The sequence below is a fragment of the Lissotriton helveticus genome, chromosome 6, assembly GCF_964261635.1.
Source record: "Lissotriton helveticus chromosome 6, aLisHel1.1, whole genome shotgun sequence".
NCBI lineage: Eukaryota > Metazoa > Chordata > Amphibia > Caudata > Salamandridae > Lissotriton > Lissotriton helveticus.
The window spans coordinates 3,217,498-3,233,989 of NC_136067.1; the positions used below are offsets into that span (position 1 = coordinate 3,217,498).

General features: G+C 50.4%; 1 protein-coding gene across 1 annotated transcript in view; it reads right to left on the minus strand.

Annotated features, from left to right (window-relative positions):
- The window catches only part of LOC144761524 (uncharacterized), a 745,631-nt gene that overhangs the window by 660,667 nt on the left and 68,472 nt on the right, over window positions 1-16,492 (minus strand). Inside the window, 1 exon segment of the mRNA XM_078646848.1 lies at window positions 6,787-6,841. Within this exon segment, the coding sequence (XP_078502974.1) occupies window positions 6,787-6,841 (55 nt within the window).

The window sequence follows — 16,492 nt, forward strand, 5'->3', positions numbered from 1 at the left end:
GTAATACCACCTCCATCTCAGGAAGGCCAGAAGGAAGCCCCTGCCCACTGTATTGAGGCAAGTGCCAACCACACAAATGAACTTTTAAGTATCGCCAGAGTTCTCCTGCACTTCGAGAACACGATCCACCCTTGTAATGCAATGTAATATGGACTTATAAAGTGCACTATCACCTCATGGGTATCCTGGCGCTGAGATTAACAGGGGTTCCCCTAAATGCACGTATTTACCCACCGGATGATTATCCTGCACTACATCCTAGGAAAGAGATACGCGGCCTCTTAAAGGCTAACTTTGCAACTATTGTCTGTATTCTTTGCAGTTTCATAATGAGGAAAGTAGGTGCACCCTTCCCAGTCCTATGCGACCCCCTAGCAGACTATTCCCACAACAAGATTTCTGACGTTTACAGCAACTTCGACCCATAACACACCGTACTCAATCACCTCCTGACACCCACCGGCATCTCCCACAGCCACCTGCTCAGCAACTGGAAATAGCTCATCACGCAAAACACCCAAACATCATGAACCCGATCCACTCAGGAGCACTGACACGAGACCCCTGCCCCACCACATGCCCTTACAAACATCCTCAACGCATCCATCACTACAGCCATCGTTCCCAGCGCATGGAAGCACCCAACGGTCAAAACACTGCTGAAGAATCCCTTCTCTGACCCCAACAAACTCAACAATTATCACCCCATCTCGCTGCTCGCCTTCCCAGTCAAGGTCCTGGAGGAAACCATCAATCGCCAGCTCATGCCTGGATTCCGCCAGGGTAGATAAGCCATGCTACACAAATACTGTGTGATTTACTATGGGCCAGATGTATCAAAAGGGTTTAACCCATTCTGTCTATGGAAAAATGTCTTCATACATACGGCCCCATATTCTATATGTCCTATTTACTGAGAGCCTTCATGGCATTGAGTGTACGTGTTTGCATTCATGAATTCTGTGCCCCACCTTTTGAATTTTTGTAATAAATCTCCAAAATGTATTTTCCCATTCAAGAAGTCAATTATTGACCCTCCCCTTTACTTGATTGACTGCATTTTTGATGTGCAATTAAGGTGCTGTATTGCAGGGACACATGGCCTCATGAAACTGAGGTTTAGCCCAATCTCCAATGCATTCACCGGGGGTGAGCTGTTGAGGTGATATTTAGGGTGAGCTCATTTAGGGTGAGCTCATTTAGGGTTTCCCAGGTGCACAATATAAATATTATATTTTCCATTGACCCACATGCTCAATATTTTACCCTGCATTTACACCCTGCTTTTGTACTGTTTGGAAGACCACGTCACACTTTTTTCTCTTTTTTTTACCCTGGCCCAGCCCTGAGGCCTCCTGCCCCCCTGCAAGGGGGGGGGGGGGCAGGATGTACCTGTCTCTGCCCCAGCCCTGAGGCCTCGACACCCCGGGGGGGGGGGCAGAATGCACTTGATCCTGCCCCCCCCGCAACAGCCGGGGGGGGGGGGGGTCAGGATGCACCTGTCTCTGTCCCTGCCCCCCTACCCCAGCCCTGAGCCCTCCACACGCCCGGGGGGGAGGGGAAATCAGGATGCACCTGACCCTGCCCCGGCCCTAAGGCCTCCCCCCCTGCAGCCGCCGGGAGGGGGGGGTGCTCCTGTCCCCGCCCCGGCCCCCCCCTGCTGCTGAGACCCGCACGGGTCGCGCCTCACCTGCCGCCGCTCTCCGGCCTCCCTCCTCCTCTCCCCCCGGGGGTGGCCTCGTCGCTGCTTCCGGCCGCCCTGCAGCTCTGCTTCCGGTGGGATGGCTGACAGCGGCGGTTGAGGGGGTCAGGCCCGGTGGTGCTTCCGGGCGCGTGCTGCCGCTGCCGCCGCTCACCCGGAAGTGCAGCAGCATTGTTCGCAGGGCGGCCTCTGATTGGCTGCACGTGCTACGGTTTGCTACGAAGGGCTCGGCGGAGTGTCAGATCTGTGATTGGTTACTGGAGCTGAAAGACTATATACTGGCCTCTGATTGGCTGTTAAGTAGAAAGTGCAGACGGGTCGCTGCGATTGGATGCTGAGTTGAAGGCTGAAACGAAGAAACTTTTTTTAAACCCACTACCTGCGCTCCAGCAAGACGTAGGATCATGTCATTGGTTACAATGCTGAAACGGGGATCCTGATAGGTGCTTCGATGGGACATCCGGTTCCTGACCCCCCCACTCCACCCCAGGCGGCATCGCGGCCTGTGATTGGTCGCCGAGAGGGACTGTGCCACAAACACAGATGCCAACTTTCAGATTTCTTATGTGTGACATTTTCATAATTTAAGTGTAATTCTATGTCAGGAGGGAGGCGGGGATTATATATATCTTTCTTCACTTTATTTGCATAACAGGTTAAAAGAATATTAAACAAAAACCTGAGTGTCTGCATATATTGCAGTATTTTACCTCTAATTGTACTTTTTCTCTTGTAACCTGCACACTTGTCACTTTTTCCTCCTGTAATGCACCGTTTGCTCCTCATCTATTTTGTTTGCTCACAATTGTCACTTTTGCCTCATGTAACTTAACGTCTGCTTTTGTAATTTATTCACTTGTAATTTTCTCCTCATGTATCATTACTGATCCTATTATGAAACCTCGGACGCCTTCGGGTATTTATTTATTTTTATTTTAAAAGTTTTCTATAGCGCTAGCTTGACCCATAGGTATCAAGGCGCTTTACAAACACACAGTAAACAGCAGAAGGATATTACATTACATAGTAGGAAGGAAGCAAACCACAGAACACAAATACAGCATGGTAGATAAACATGCAGTGGAGCGGAGGGTGGGGGGGAGAGATCAATAAAAGAAATAGGCAACAGTGACATAGTCCGGTCACCACTATTCTTGAATGTCCAGGTAGGGAGGAGACAGATAAGGAGGGTAAAGTCAGCGCTATAGAAAAACACATAAAAAAAATAATAATAAAAAAGTAAACATTACAGACTCCGGGGCGTAACACAGGCCCCTGCATCCCCACGGTGTGGGGGGGCCCCCAAGCTCCAGGGGGCCCCCCTCAGCACAGCACTCTGGCTGCAGGGCTCCTGATTGAGTCCGGAGGGGGCCCCTCCAAGTGCCTTGCAGGGAGGCCCCTTCGAGTTTCGTTACGCCAGTGTACAGACTACACATCCCATGAACCATAGGGGAATAGTCTCCAAGGTAACCGTAGTCCAGTCAACTAACAGTCCATAGTTTATAACCACGTGATGTCACTTCCTCTTCCTTCACTGCTCGTCAGTTAAGTGCATTCCTTACATTCTTCGCTTAATCTGACGTTTAGTAGAGTTTGTTTAGCGGTTTTATTGGCTAAGTCAGCTTGTGCTGTTATCCGCTCATTACGCAGCAGGCTCTTGCCCAAGTACGTTGTTCCCCATGCGGACATCCTGGTGTGCGCGTCGCGCACTGTGAGTTCTGTCAGGCGCGCTGGGGCCCAGCGAGGCAGCTCCATCGAGCGCTCCCGCTGGCTTTTGCGTGCGTTTGGGAATTCAGTCACCGAGCTGGCCCGATTCCTACCAACCCTCGCCGTATTGACACCGCTAAGCGGTGATTGCCCCCACACAGTCACGTTCTGTGGCTGCAGCGCCACCTGGTGGTGTCCGATGGTTATCGTTTCGGAATCAGGAAGGAATTTGACAGCTTTGGGCAATCCCAGCTGTTAGAGCACCGGCAAGGGGGCTGACTTAAATATCCTAAGGGCATTTTTTATGTGCTCACACCCTCTGTTGCCATGTCTTCTTTGGAGGACCACTTTTATTCCTCTTACCAGGAGGTGGAAGAGGAATGGGCGCCCCCAGCAACTTCCACCAGCAGTGGACCCGGCCCTCTCACATGCTATTACTAGGGCGCTGGCTCACCTTAAGGATAAGGTGGATAATCTGGCGAAGAGCATCCCAGGGTTGCTCAGCGATCCCGATCTCGCGGAGGCGTGTCCCAGTGGCACCCAAGTGGGGAATAGAAGGGCCATTAGGCGTAACGCAGGGCACTTGGAAGAGTTTGATAAACTAAGAGAAACCTTCCTTAAGAGTGCGCGAACGCTAGAACATGCACCCTGCCGGCAGGAGGAGGAGCCTGGAGAAAATTGCGACGCTGTCACCCCTAAGGCGCTTAGGGGGTTACGCAGATCAGGTCTTGAGGGTCTTCCTGAAGGTGTTCAGGGAGGGGGCGCATGTGATGTCTGCCGGTAGCTCGTTCCAGATCTTGGCTGCAATGTGGGAGAAGGATCTTCCACCTGCTCTGGCTTTGTGGATGCATTGATGTGCTGTACAGTGTAATGTCATCGTGTCCTGTCTACATTTAGAGGACTGACACATGCATTGTTCAAGACAAAGAGTGGCCTGTTTATATTTTGAGAATGAATAACACTTACACAGCACAACAGCCGCTCTGGCACTCAACAGATGCACACAGGTGTACACAGTATTAAGCATTCTGAAATAGCTAGGTTTTCAGCTGGTTCAGAAGGGCTACCTCTGCAATGACGTGGCAACTCATTCCAGAGTTTGGAGGCAAGAATCGGTAACCAATACAACCTTTTCAAATTATGTCCATAGACTAGTGACAGGGGTATTCAGTAATACATTTGATGCAGCATTTTTCACCACCAATAGCCAGTAGAGCAAATGTAAGGGCAGACCAGAGATAAGGCATTGGCAAAGTCCAGATGAAATGTTTATTTTAACCACTATTACGTAAATGGGATCAACCAAGCAATACACAGCACTTTTGTCTTGTTGTGTATAGCACTTCATAAAACAGAGGCTGGAAACTTCAATCACACCAGCAGGTGAACACAACATCTGTTACTCAGAATAGGTTGTTGAAGGAAATCCTCCTCAGCTGGGTCACACCTGGTTTTCTGCCTTTTGCAGGACCCTATATTTTTGCTGGGTTTAGAACGCTTTGGAATTTACCCTGGCACACCAGGAATAAAATGCTGGTGCTCCTCCTTCAAACATGGGCTAACTGGCATATTCCTTGGTATATTTAACTTACCTATAACTCCTTAGCATATGCTACAAGATGTGCCCAGGGCCTGGGAGTTAAAACCCACTAGTGGACGGCAACACCTCTTGTGCCATCCACAAGAGCGCAGTGAAAATATGGCTTCGGGCCTACAGGTGTGGCATAACTGCTGCAGTGTAAAAAACTACAATTTGACTTGTCAAATTAACCCCTTTTGACAGGTCAATACCTTGCTTTTTAATATTAATAAGTCACTCCTATGTAGGCATTGTAGTTGGCAAGGCAGGGTGCAAGGTATTTAAAAGTAGGGCATGTAGAAATCTTATGTCAACATGGCCTTACAGTGTCTAGCACCCTGAAGCTATTTTGCACTGTAGCATGCTTAGCTGTTCTAAGCAGAAACCCAGAGTACAGATTAAAATACTAAGGGGCAGATTTATGTTGGGAATGCGCCACGTTTGCGTCACGCAACTGCGGCGTAAACGTGGCGCATCCCTACGACCCATTTACAACGTGACCCATTTAGGTAGATGCGTCACGTTGTAAAGCCCTGCGCCACTTGTGGGTGTTCCGGCGCAGGGTGGGCGTTCCGGGGCAGGTGCGCCTCGCAAAAGTGGCTGAGTGAAATCTATAAGATTTCACTCAGTCACTTTCATGCCAATGCTGCGTCAAAACCCTGCGCCTGCTTGAAGCAGGCGTAGGTCTTGACGCAGCATTGTAAAGATGGGGCACCCACGAGCCATGCTGGAGCTGCGTCGCGCTTGCGACGCAATTCCAGCAATGCACCACCTTTACGGCACAGATGCGTCACGCATCTGTGCCGTTTTTTCCCCATGGTGCGCCGCATTGTAAATGCGGCGCACCATGGGTGGCGGAGCAGCGGCGCAAAATAACTGGCGCATCCCTGGGGATGCGCCAGTTATCATAAATCTGCCCCTAATACTGTATCTCAGGAATAGAACTAGCTAGAATAATAATGAAAAAGCTAATTTTAATAGATTATTAAAAATTCAAATCTATGGTGGACACAATTTTAGTAAATATTTTAGAAAAGTAACTTTAGAAAGTTACCTTTTCCCTGCTTGAAGTTCCTGAAGGCTAAATTTGCATTTGCTCTGCTAATTTTGCTAGTCAGTAATAAGCATTTGAATAGGTGTGAAATGCCTCTCAAGAGCAAAGAATAGGTGGACGTAAATGGAAAGAGATGACTCCTCTGAACCTCCCAGTGTCACAGTTCGTTGTTTGCATTGTTTACGCTGACCTTGTTTGTCCCGAGTTCCCAGCATGCCCGGGACGTTAGCGACGTGATACGCATCCGCGTACAACCAGGAAATAAAGACGGAATGGAGAGACCCGGCGCTGCCGAATATTTTTGCCTCTGACTGGTGATTCCACAGACTACGGATTGGGGTAAGTGCTATTAGGCTCGCACTGCCTCCCAGGTACCCCGTGATTGCAGGGTACTTGTCCTTCTGCTGAGACTTTGGTGACGATCGTGCAAGGTACCGCTCCTCCTTGTACATTGTTGGTTCTCAAACCAGTGCCGGCGTTTGTCTCCTGAGATCGGGATCGATTTCTTTGACATTATTGAAACGGAACTGGTTTTCTAAGACTTGTGCTTTGGTACCAATCAGGAATTCTTCGTGTGGTGTAACACGAGACTTTGGGTGCATTTCGCGGTGATTGTTACATGGATCGGGGGTCCAGGCTGGACTCGCCTATCACCTATTGAAACATATTACTGTGTGTCAAACCGTTGAAAGACTTAACAGAGTCCAATGAATGCATGGGTACAGAGACGTTAAGGAGTATTACCGTTTCCAGCTATTTTTGCCTGCTTTCTTTTCTCCACAACCTGTTCTTTTTGTTTCTATACAGAAGAGAGTTTACAGGGGATTTACAGGGGATCACAGTCCTAAGGACATCACACGAAATGTGTTGGTAGGTTGTGACCCATATCACGAAACGTGCTTACTCCACGATTGAAATGTTCCCTAATGGTTGTTGTCTCTTCCTAGAGGTCTGATATCTCCTGGGGTCTCCTTATCTCTTCTTACGTACAAGACCACAATATTTTCCTTTTCAGGTAGGAAATGTTTTAAGGTGTATTTAGAGGTAAAGGAAGAGAACTCAGTTGATCGATACTTAACCTTGTGGTATGTGTACTGAGTGTATCCATTGTTGTGGTTGCAGATCTCCCTCCCCGCTGTCCCCTTCCTTTCCCTCCCTCGCTTGACTATCCTGGTGCTCTGTATATACAATCTCAGACACCGGGGACGTCAGGAGTGGAACCCATTTATCTTCAGCACAATCCCGAAGACACAGGAAGACTGAGCCTGACAGAATATTCGGCCCACGTATGCATTTACTTCCTGATTGTGCTGAAGTTGATCTTTCATGGCTTCCCTTGATGATGTGATGGCCGCCCTGGCGTTGGTACAAACAGAGTTGGCTGCTTCTCGTCAAGAAGTAGCTGATTCTAGAGCAGAAACCGCACAGTTGCAAGCCCGTGTAGACAGGTTGCAGGGAAATCCCTTCAACGCCAGTGGAAGCCAGGTCCCTTCGGCTTCAGTGGTCGTTGAAATGCCTGCTCAGATTCCCTTAGCTCCTCCGGAACGCTTTTTTGGAGATAATAAAAAGGTGCAGGTTTTCATGACACAGATCTTACTTCACTTCATGTGTAAACCTAAAATGTTTTCCACCAATCAGGCCAGGGTGGCATTTGTGATCTCATACCTAGGGGGTGATGCAGCGCAGTGGGCTGTTCCAATAGTGAAACGAGAGGACCCCTTGCTGTACGATTGGGATGAGTTCCGCAGAGAATTTGAAAAAAAACATTTGATCGGAGAGCGGAAACGTTCTCTTCTGACAGGGATCTTCTGGAATTGAAGCAGGGATTATCTGACTTGGTAACATATCTTAACCACTACCGTAGATTGGTGGCAGAAACCGACTGGCCTGAGTCCAAACAATCTGCTGTGTTTTATCCAACGACGAGTTAAAGGATGCCTTAGCTCACATCGACCTGCAACCCCGCACTTGTACAGCTCTTATTGAACTCACCCTGCGGCTGGACCATAGACTTAGGGATAGAAAGGGAGACCATAAGAAAAAAGAACGCTTCTTGCAACCCTATGAACGAGTGGGACAAGGCGAAGAACCTACAACCACCGTGGAACCCATGGAGATTGGAGCCGTGAGGGCCTCACTGACAGTGAGCGAGCGGGATCACCGAAGAAAACAGGGATTGTGTCTTTATTGTGGGAAAAAGGGGCACTATCTCCGAGAGTGTCCGGTTAAGCCGAAACCCGGAAGGTTTCGATCTGGACAAAACGTGGCTGGGATCGCTGAGAAGGGTGCGGAAAACTCCAACGCTTGAGGGTAGATGAAGGAGAACCCTCGAGCATCAACATCATTCCTTCATTGACTCCGGCTAACACGCAATTGAACAACCATGTGTTTATCACCATGTCTATTGTCATAAACAAAGTAGAAAACGAGATAAATGCTATGATGGATTCAGGAGGATGTTTTATGGATTATGATGTGGCTCAGAGATTGGGGGCTCTTCTCGTGGCCAGGAATGTACCAGAAACGGTGTACGCTGTGGATGGGAAAGAACTGGAAGCTGGACCCATTCGGTATCACACCCTTGGGTATGTTCTTACTTACGAATCTTACCACCAGGAAATTATGTCCTTAACATCATTCAAGCCCCCCAGTATGGCGTTATTTTGGGACTTCCGTGGCTGCAGAAACACGAGCCATTGATACATTGGTCTTCCAGAACAGTGCGGTTTGAATCCGAGTATTGCCTGTCCCATTGCATGCTACAGTCTGGCAACCCTTCAAGAGAACTTGCCTGTTCCTCATACATTGCCACAGCAGCTGAAAAGGAAATGGTTCTGCCTCAAGTGTACCGAGCGTATGAGGATGTTTTTAGCGACGTCCAGGCAGAAGTCCACCCACCACATAGGGAATACGATTGTCGAATCGATCTTATCCCAGGAGCCGTGGTTCCTAGTGGACGAATCTATGCACTCACTCTGCCCGAAAACGATCTACTTCGTAACTATTTGGACAAATATCTGGCGGCTGGGTTCATCCGACCCTCGAGATCTCCGGCAGCTTCCCCTCTGTTTTTTATTCCTAAGGCTAACGGGGAGAAACGGTGTTGCATCGATTATAGGATCCTTAACTCTATAATGGTGAGAAATCAGTATCCTTTACCGTTGATCCCGGTGCTACTGGAACAAGTGCGTCAAGCCAAGATATAACCAAACTTGACTTGAGGGGAGCTTACCACCTCGTTCGTATTAAACAAGGGGACGAATGGAAAACGGCTTTTAAGACGCGGTATGGGCTCTACGAATATTTGGTAATGCCATTTGGGCTCTATAATGCCCCAGCCGCTTTTCAATTTTTTCTGAACGAGGTGTTGAGGGAACATCTGGACCAGTACGTCGTTGTCTATATAGACGACATCCTGATCTACTCTGACAACACAGAAGAACATGTGGAGCACGTTAAAAGAAAATTACACTCACTTCAGGAACATCGGTTGTATTGTAAAATCACCAAGTGTGAGTTCCACGTTACCACAATGGAGTTTCTGGGAGTCATGTTAACAACGTCTGGTCAGGTAATGGCTGAACGGAAAGTCCAAGCAGTGAAAAATTGGCCTCGCCCTGAAAATGTTAAAGATATACAAAGTCTGCTTGGCTTTGCCAATTTTTATCGTAGATTCATTCGGGGATTCTCTGAGATGGTTCCCCCATTGACTCGTCTTACCAGGAAAGACACTCCGTTTGAGTGGAACGAACACGCACAAGACGCTTTCATCCAATTGAAGAAGGCGTTTTCTTCAGCCTCCGTTTTCATTCATGCCAACCCAGATGTGCCTTTTGTGGTGGAAGCCGACGCATCCGAAGTAGCGTTGGGAGCGGTTTTGTCCCAGAGAAATGACACGACTGGACAACTCCACCCTATTGCCTTCATGTCCAGAAAGCTGAAACAGGCTGAAACGAATTACACGATCGCAGAAAAGGAGCTCTTGGCTATTCGAGACGCATTCCTGGAATGGAGGCATTGGCTCATGGGTGCTTGCCATCAGGTGGTTGTTTATAGGGATCATCGCAATCTGCAGTTTGTGCGATACGCCCGCCATCTCACTCCTCGGCAGTTGGGGTGGATGCTGTTCTTTGAGGAATTCCATTTCACGTTAACCTACAGGCCTGGGGTAAACAACAAGAAGGCGGATGCATTAACGCGTCAAGACAATCCAACTATGCACGCTGTAACCCCAGAGAGAGCCATAATCAACCCCTCTAACGTGTTGTGCACAACAAGGACGGAGGATTTCCTAGGACGAGTAAAAGCAGGAGTCCAAACCTGTACTTGGAGAACTTGGTTAAGACATCACAAGGATTGGAGGTTGAGACAAGGAATACCCATGGAAGGTTCACAGGTATTGATCCCCACCGTAGGATTACGGAAGATCGTGTTTTCATGGTGTCATGATACTCCTTGTGCTGGACATACAGGGTATGCAAAAACATTGGAAAAAGCATTAAGACCGTTCTGGTGGCCCTCCATACGTCCAGATGTGCAGAACTGGTCGAAGAAATGTGTGAAATGCGCTCAAATGAAATCAGACAGGCAACAACCTCAAGGATTGCTACAACCTATGCCCACTCCTGATCTGCCGTGGGAAAGTTTCTCTGTGGACTTCATAGTGGGCCTCCCTAAAGACCAAGGAAAAACAGCCATCATAGTGGTTATAGATTACCTCACTAAAATGGGACATTTTATTGCCTGTAACCGAGTTTCCACCGCAGGACAATTGGCGCATCTCCTTCTGGTACACGTCGTGCAGCTGCATGGTCTCCCCAGGGTCATAGTCTCTGATAGGGGGTGTTGGAAATGGGGGTTGCCCAAGTCTCAAAGGGGGTAGCATGGCATCGAGCGGGCAGGCCAAACTTCGAGGACATGTGAAGCATTCACGCAGTACCCACAGACAACACACCAGGCACACCACAAAAGAGGCAGGACACCAATTTGAGTTGGAAAAAGATACGTCATTTAGTAGGGTTTCCAACCTGCAAGTCAAAAATGCATTAACAGTGTCATCATAACACGGCGCCAACTGGCACCAGAGCCAAGTATTTCAGAGGGGGAATTATTTACATAGGAACAAAAAGGGGTTTGAGTCCATAGTCCATAGCTGTAAGGAAAAAGGATGGTTAATTAAACATTAGACCTGGGGCCAATCTGGCGGGGCCAACTCAGGCTCTCATCCTTAGGGGGTTGGCTGAAAAATGTAAGTTACAACATTATGCATAAATACACCTCATGCATTATAACGCCAATCCCCACCCCTGTAAGGGAAAAACAGAGCATCACAGCACATTTAATATTAGACAGGAGCACCTATCATGAATCAACATGGCTGGCTCATCAATCTGGTACATAAACAAGGGCCTGGAATAACATCAGGCCAACCCATTGAACAACCTAGGCGGAACATACATCGCCCAGCATAGATATCAGGTAGGGGCCCTACTTCTGGACCAGGAGCACCTGTACGAAAACAGCAAGGCTTCCTCTACCATAAACCCTGGAGAATCAACATCAGGGTGTACACAACAGCCCACCCTTATTACTTCTAGACTCCCTTAGACATTTCCTTGCCCAGACTTCCTCTCTAACTGGGGACCCCAGGACAACCCATAAGGTAGGTACCTAAATTTGCAATGAGGGGGAATAAGACTCTCTCTACCCCAGAATATGCAATAAGGGCAGTTTGTGTCAGGAAAGTTAGGGCAGTTCAACAAATCTGGAGCCCAAGTCACAGGTGCCTTCCGCAAAACGGGGCGCCTGTCAAGGCGACACGGTCCCAGGGGCGGGCACCGGCAATGTACCCCGTTGCCCCCCCTTCCACCAACTTAAGACAAGCCCCACTCACCGGGCTCAGTAGGTCCTGCGGGGCGTCCTTTGGGGTCTCCTCTGCAGGGGGGAACCAGGCACCGACAATGTGCCTCGAGTCGCAGGATTCCCCGGTGATCTGCGCCGGTCACTTGGGCCCACAAGGCCTCACTCAGGCCTTAGCGCCGCAATCGGGGCTCCCTCTTCACTATGGGGGCCCCGTTACACAACTCCTGCTGCCTTCTGGCCTCCTCTAGGCTCCGCCCCTTTCCTAGGGGGGGGCAGGCACCGACAATGTGCCTCGAGGCCCCTCCCTCCCTGTGGCATCACTCGGGCCCCCCCTCTCCTCCCGGGGGCTCGAGGGGGGTTCACTGCATCTCGGGGCAGCCACACTCGCCTCACCCGGGGTTTCAGCACTGCCTCAAGAAGGCCTCCGGGGAGACACGCGGTGTCTAGGCACTTGTGGGGGAGAAGCCTGCCTGGCTTTCCCCCCTCCTTACACGGCTTCCGCCGTTCACTCGGGGCTCCCTCGTCCTCCTGGGAGCCCCACCGGCACTCTGCTCCGGCCGCCTCAGGTCGAGAGGCGGGGCTGGCACCGACAGTGTGCCCCGGCCCCGCCTACTTCACCGGCCCCTCGCGTGGGGGCACAGACCGGCGGGGTAGGCTCCCGCTCCGGTCACTCAATCCTCGGGGCTCCCCCCTCGTCCACGGGGGCCCCGCTCCAGCGCTTCACCCGGGTCCCCCTCCTACCTCACGGGGACCCGGGGCTGGGATTCCGCTTCTCCTGGCCTACCCGGCCAATAGCCAATCCCTGCGCGGCCTTCAGGGGTCACGGCCGCGCAGGCCAATCAGTGCGTGGCGGGGGCGGGCCGATGACGCGTCAGGCCCCCGTCACATGACTAGGTAGACGGCGGCTTCAGGGCCCAGCGCGGCCCTCACTCCACTTCGGCGGCCCTCTCCTGGCACCGGGGGCCGCCGCAACGAGGCCCTCAGCAGTGGGGGGGTCCCACACACGCCGGACCGCGGCAGAGAATCCCAGCGGCGATAAGGGGTAGGCTCCCTTGTAATTAATTAATAATAAGGCGGACAGCGTGCTGGAACGAGGGTAGGCTCCTCAGCGCTATTCCTCCTCACAGTTTCCTCAGCGCCTGCACAGCGCGATTCTCCTCAGCAGATGGCGCTATTTACAGCGCACTACTCCTCAGACCACAGCGCTATTTCTCCTCACAATCTTCTCAGCACTATGGCGCTATTCACAGCGCACTGCTTGTTCAGCAGTCCAGGGGCAGGTTGACTGAGGCAGATTAGTGAGGCACAGTTCCTCGGGGGCACAATCCTCCCCGGGCAGCTCCTCCCGGTCCAGCGCTTCCACAGGGGCCGCAACTTCCCAGTTCAACGCTTAAGGCAATGCAGCAGCAGCACTTCCAAAGGGGGCCACAGCTTCCTGGGGGAACAAACCTCCCCAAACAGCGTCTGACAGGCGCACCTCACGGAGGGGGGCGAATAGTTCCACAGCCAGCCCCAGGGGCACACTCCTCACCTCCTGGGGGGTTCAAGCCCACAGCATTCCTCCTCATGGGGGCACCTCTTTCCCTCAGCGCTGGCGTAGTTCAAGGTCCCACAGCGTCAGTGTCCTGGGTAGGGGCCCTCCCTTGTCAGGGGCCCATGGGGACAGCAGCGGGGGGGGGTTTATAGGGGTGCAGGGCCCAGCTCACAGGCCCATGTGGCGGTAGCACCTCACAACAGGTCCCCTCCCTTCCTTGTCCCAGCGCTGACTGACTCTCTGGTGACACTTCACCCTATTTATACCCTTCTCCCAGGCAGTGCCAGGACCTTCTAGAATGTTGGCACATCTAGCCTAAACTGGTTCTAGGGGAGGGGGTGAGCACCCTGGGTGCCAGGCTTTCCCTCCAAAACTAGGGGTAGCTGGGTAATATTATCTAGACCGCTGACCTATGTCAGTCCAGTGGCAAAACCCATGGCCATGGCATCCATTTTAAAAACAATACATTTCAGTCAGGTACATTTCCAAAATGGGGGTGCAGTTTTAAAATGGGGGATTTTACAAGTGCTCACATTATGTCAGGTAATTACATTTTCACAAGGTGTCTCACACCACTTATGGCCTATACAGGTTTAATCCCATGGGGGAGACAATCCAGATAAGGGGGTCAAAAGCGAAAAAATTTGGGGGGAAAAGGCCAAGTCCAACAGGGGGACACAATTTACAGCTCGGTTTTGGAAGACCTGGTGTGCAGAATTGCGGATTTCCTCTTCCCTTTCTACCAGTTTTCACCCCCAAACCGATGGGCAGACGGAGCGGCTGAACCAAACGCTCAAACAATATCTGCGATGTTATGTACAGGACAACTCCGATGCCTGGGTAGATTGGTTGTGGGTGGCGGAGATAGCATATAACAGCACGCAACACTCTTTCACACTACACACCCCTTTTTTCAGTTCCTATGGCCACCATCCTAGGTTCAACCCTCTGTTGCTCCCCAGTACCAACAACCAAGTGCCAGACGTCAGGGACAGATTGTTGCGTGTCCGCAAGATTCTTCTTGCCACACGTTCGAATCTCTTACGTGCCAAGACTAGGTACAAGACTCAAGCTGACAAGCATAGGTGACCTTGCCCTGTGTACAAGAAGGGGGAGAGGGTGTGGTTATCCACCAGGTACATTAGGTTTAAGAAGCATAGTGTGTTCAATCCCCGGTTCATTGGCCCATTTCGAGTGATAAAACACGTCAACCCTGTGACAGTGAAGCTACGGTTGCCAGCGCATCTCAGGATTCACCCTGTTTTCCATGTGTCCCTCCTGAAGCCCTCGCTCTGCCCTGTTCGACGGCCTCCTTCGCCAGTGTGGGTGCTTCATGACAGAGAGTATGAAGTTCAGAGGGTGCTGGATTCTAAGAGGGTGAGGGGACGTGTACACTATTTGATTTCCTGGAAGGGTTATGGGACTGAGGAGAACTCGTGGGAACCCGCTGGGGCGGTTCATGCCCCTCGTTTGGTGGCGAGGTTCCACTGTCTGTGTCCGGATAAGCCGGGTGCTGGTCAGCGTCCCTCGTGAAGGGGTATGTACTGTCACAGTTCGTTGTTTGCATTGATTACGCTGACCTTGTTTGTCCCGAGTTCCTACGTTCCAGGGCATGATCTACATTTCCCAGCATGCCCGGGACGTTAGCGACGTGATACGCATCCGCGTACAACCAGGAAATAAAGACGGAATGGAGAGACCCGGCGCTGCCGAATATTTTTGCTTCTGACTGGTGATTCCACGGACTACGGATTGGGGGTAAGTGCTATTTAGCCTTGCACTGTCTCCCAGGTACCCCGTGATTGCAGGGTACTTGTCCTTCTGCTGAGGCTTTGGTGAAGATCGTGCAAGGTACCGCTCCTCCTTGTACATTGTTGGTTCTCAAACCAGTGCCGGCGTTTGCCTCCTGAGATCGGGATCGATTTCTTTGACATTATTGAAACGGAACTGGTTTTCTAAGACTTGTGCTTTGGTACCAATCTGGAATTCTTCGTGTGGTGTAACACGAGACTTTGGGTGCATTTCGTGGTGATTGTTACATGGATCGGGGGTCCAGGCTGGACTCGCCAATCACCTATTGAAACATATTACTGTGTGTCAAACCGTTGAAAGACTTAACAGAGTCCAATGAATGCAAGGGTACAGAGACGTTAAGGAGTATTACAGTTTCCAGCTATTCTTGCCTGCTTTCTTTTCTCCACAACCTGTTATTTTTGTTTCTATACAGACGAGAGTTTACAGGGGATTTACAGGGGATCACAGTCCTAAGGACATCACACGAAATGTGTTGGTAGGTTGTGACCCATATCACGAAACGTGCTTACGCCACGATTGACATGTTCCCTAATGGTTGTTGTCTCTTCCTAGAGGTCTGATATCTCCTGGGGTCTCCTTATCTCTTCTTACGTACAAGACCACGATATTTTCCTTTTCAGGTAGGAAATGTTTTAAGGTGTATTTAGAGGTAAAGGAAGAGAACTCAGTTGATCGATACTTAACCTTGTGGTATGTGTACTGAGTGTATCTATTGTTGTGGTTGCAGATCTCCCTCCCCGCTATCCCCTTCCTTTCCCTCCCTCGCTTGACTATCCTGGTGCTCTGTATATACAATCTCAGACACCGGGGACGTCAGGAGGTGGAACCCATTTATCTTCAGCACAATCCCGAAGACACAGGAAGACTGAGCCTGACACCCAGAATATGCGAAGTGAGGGCTGCAAGCACCCTTTTTGACATGACAGTGTCAAATCTTACTTGATAGGAATGCCGGGTTTACATATAATAGTTTGGGGAACACTTGAAAGGCCAGAGAACAGGAAGCAAAGATAATTTGTGCGTTTCCACTGTCTGGTTGCTGAAGGACCTGCTTTGTTGCACCGGACCTCCGTCCCTAGGTTTTACCCAGAACACTGGGGCCACAATTGAAAGGAAGGGAAACCGAATGCCAAAAAATTCTTGTGTATTCGCTATTTGATTGCTGGAAAACTCTACATCATTTTTTTTACCAGACTTCTATCTCTAGGTTTACATTGGGTATCATGGCGGCCCCAAACT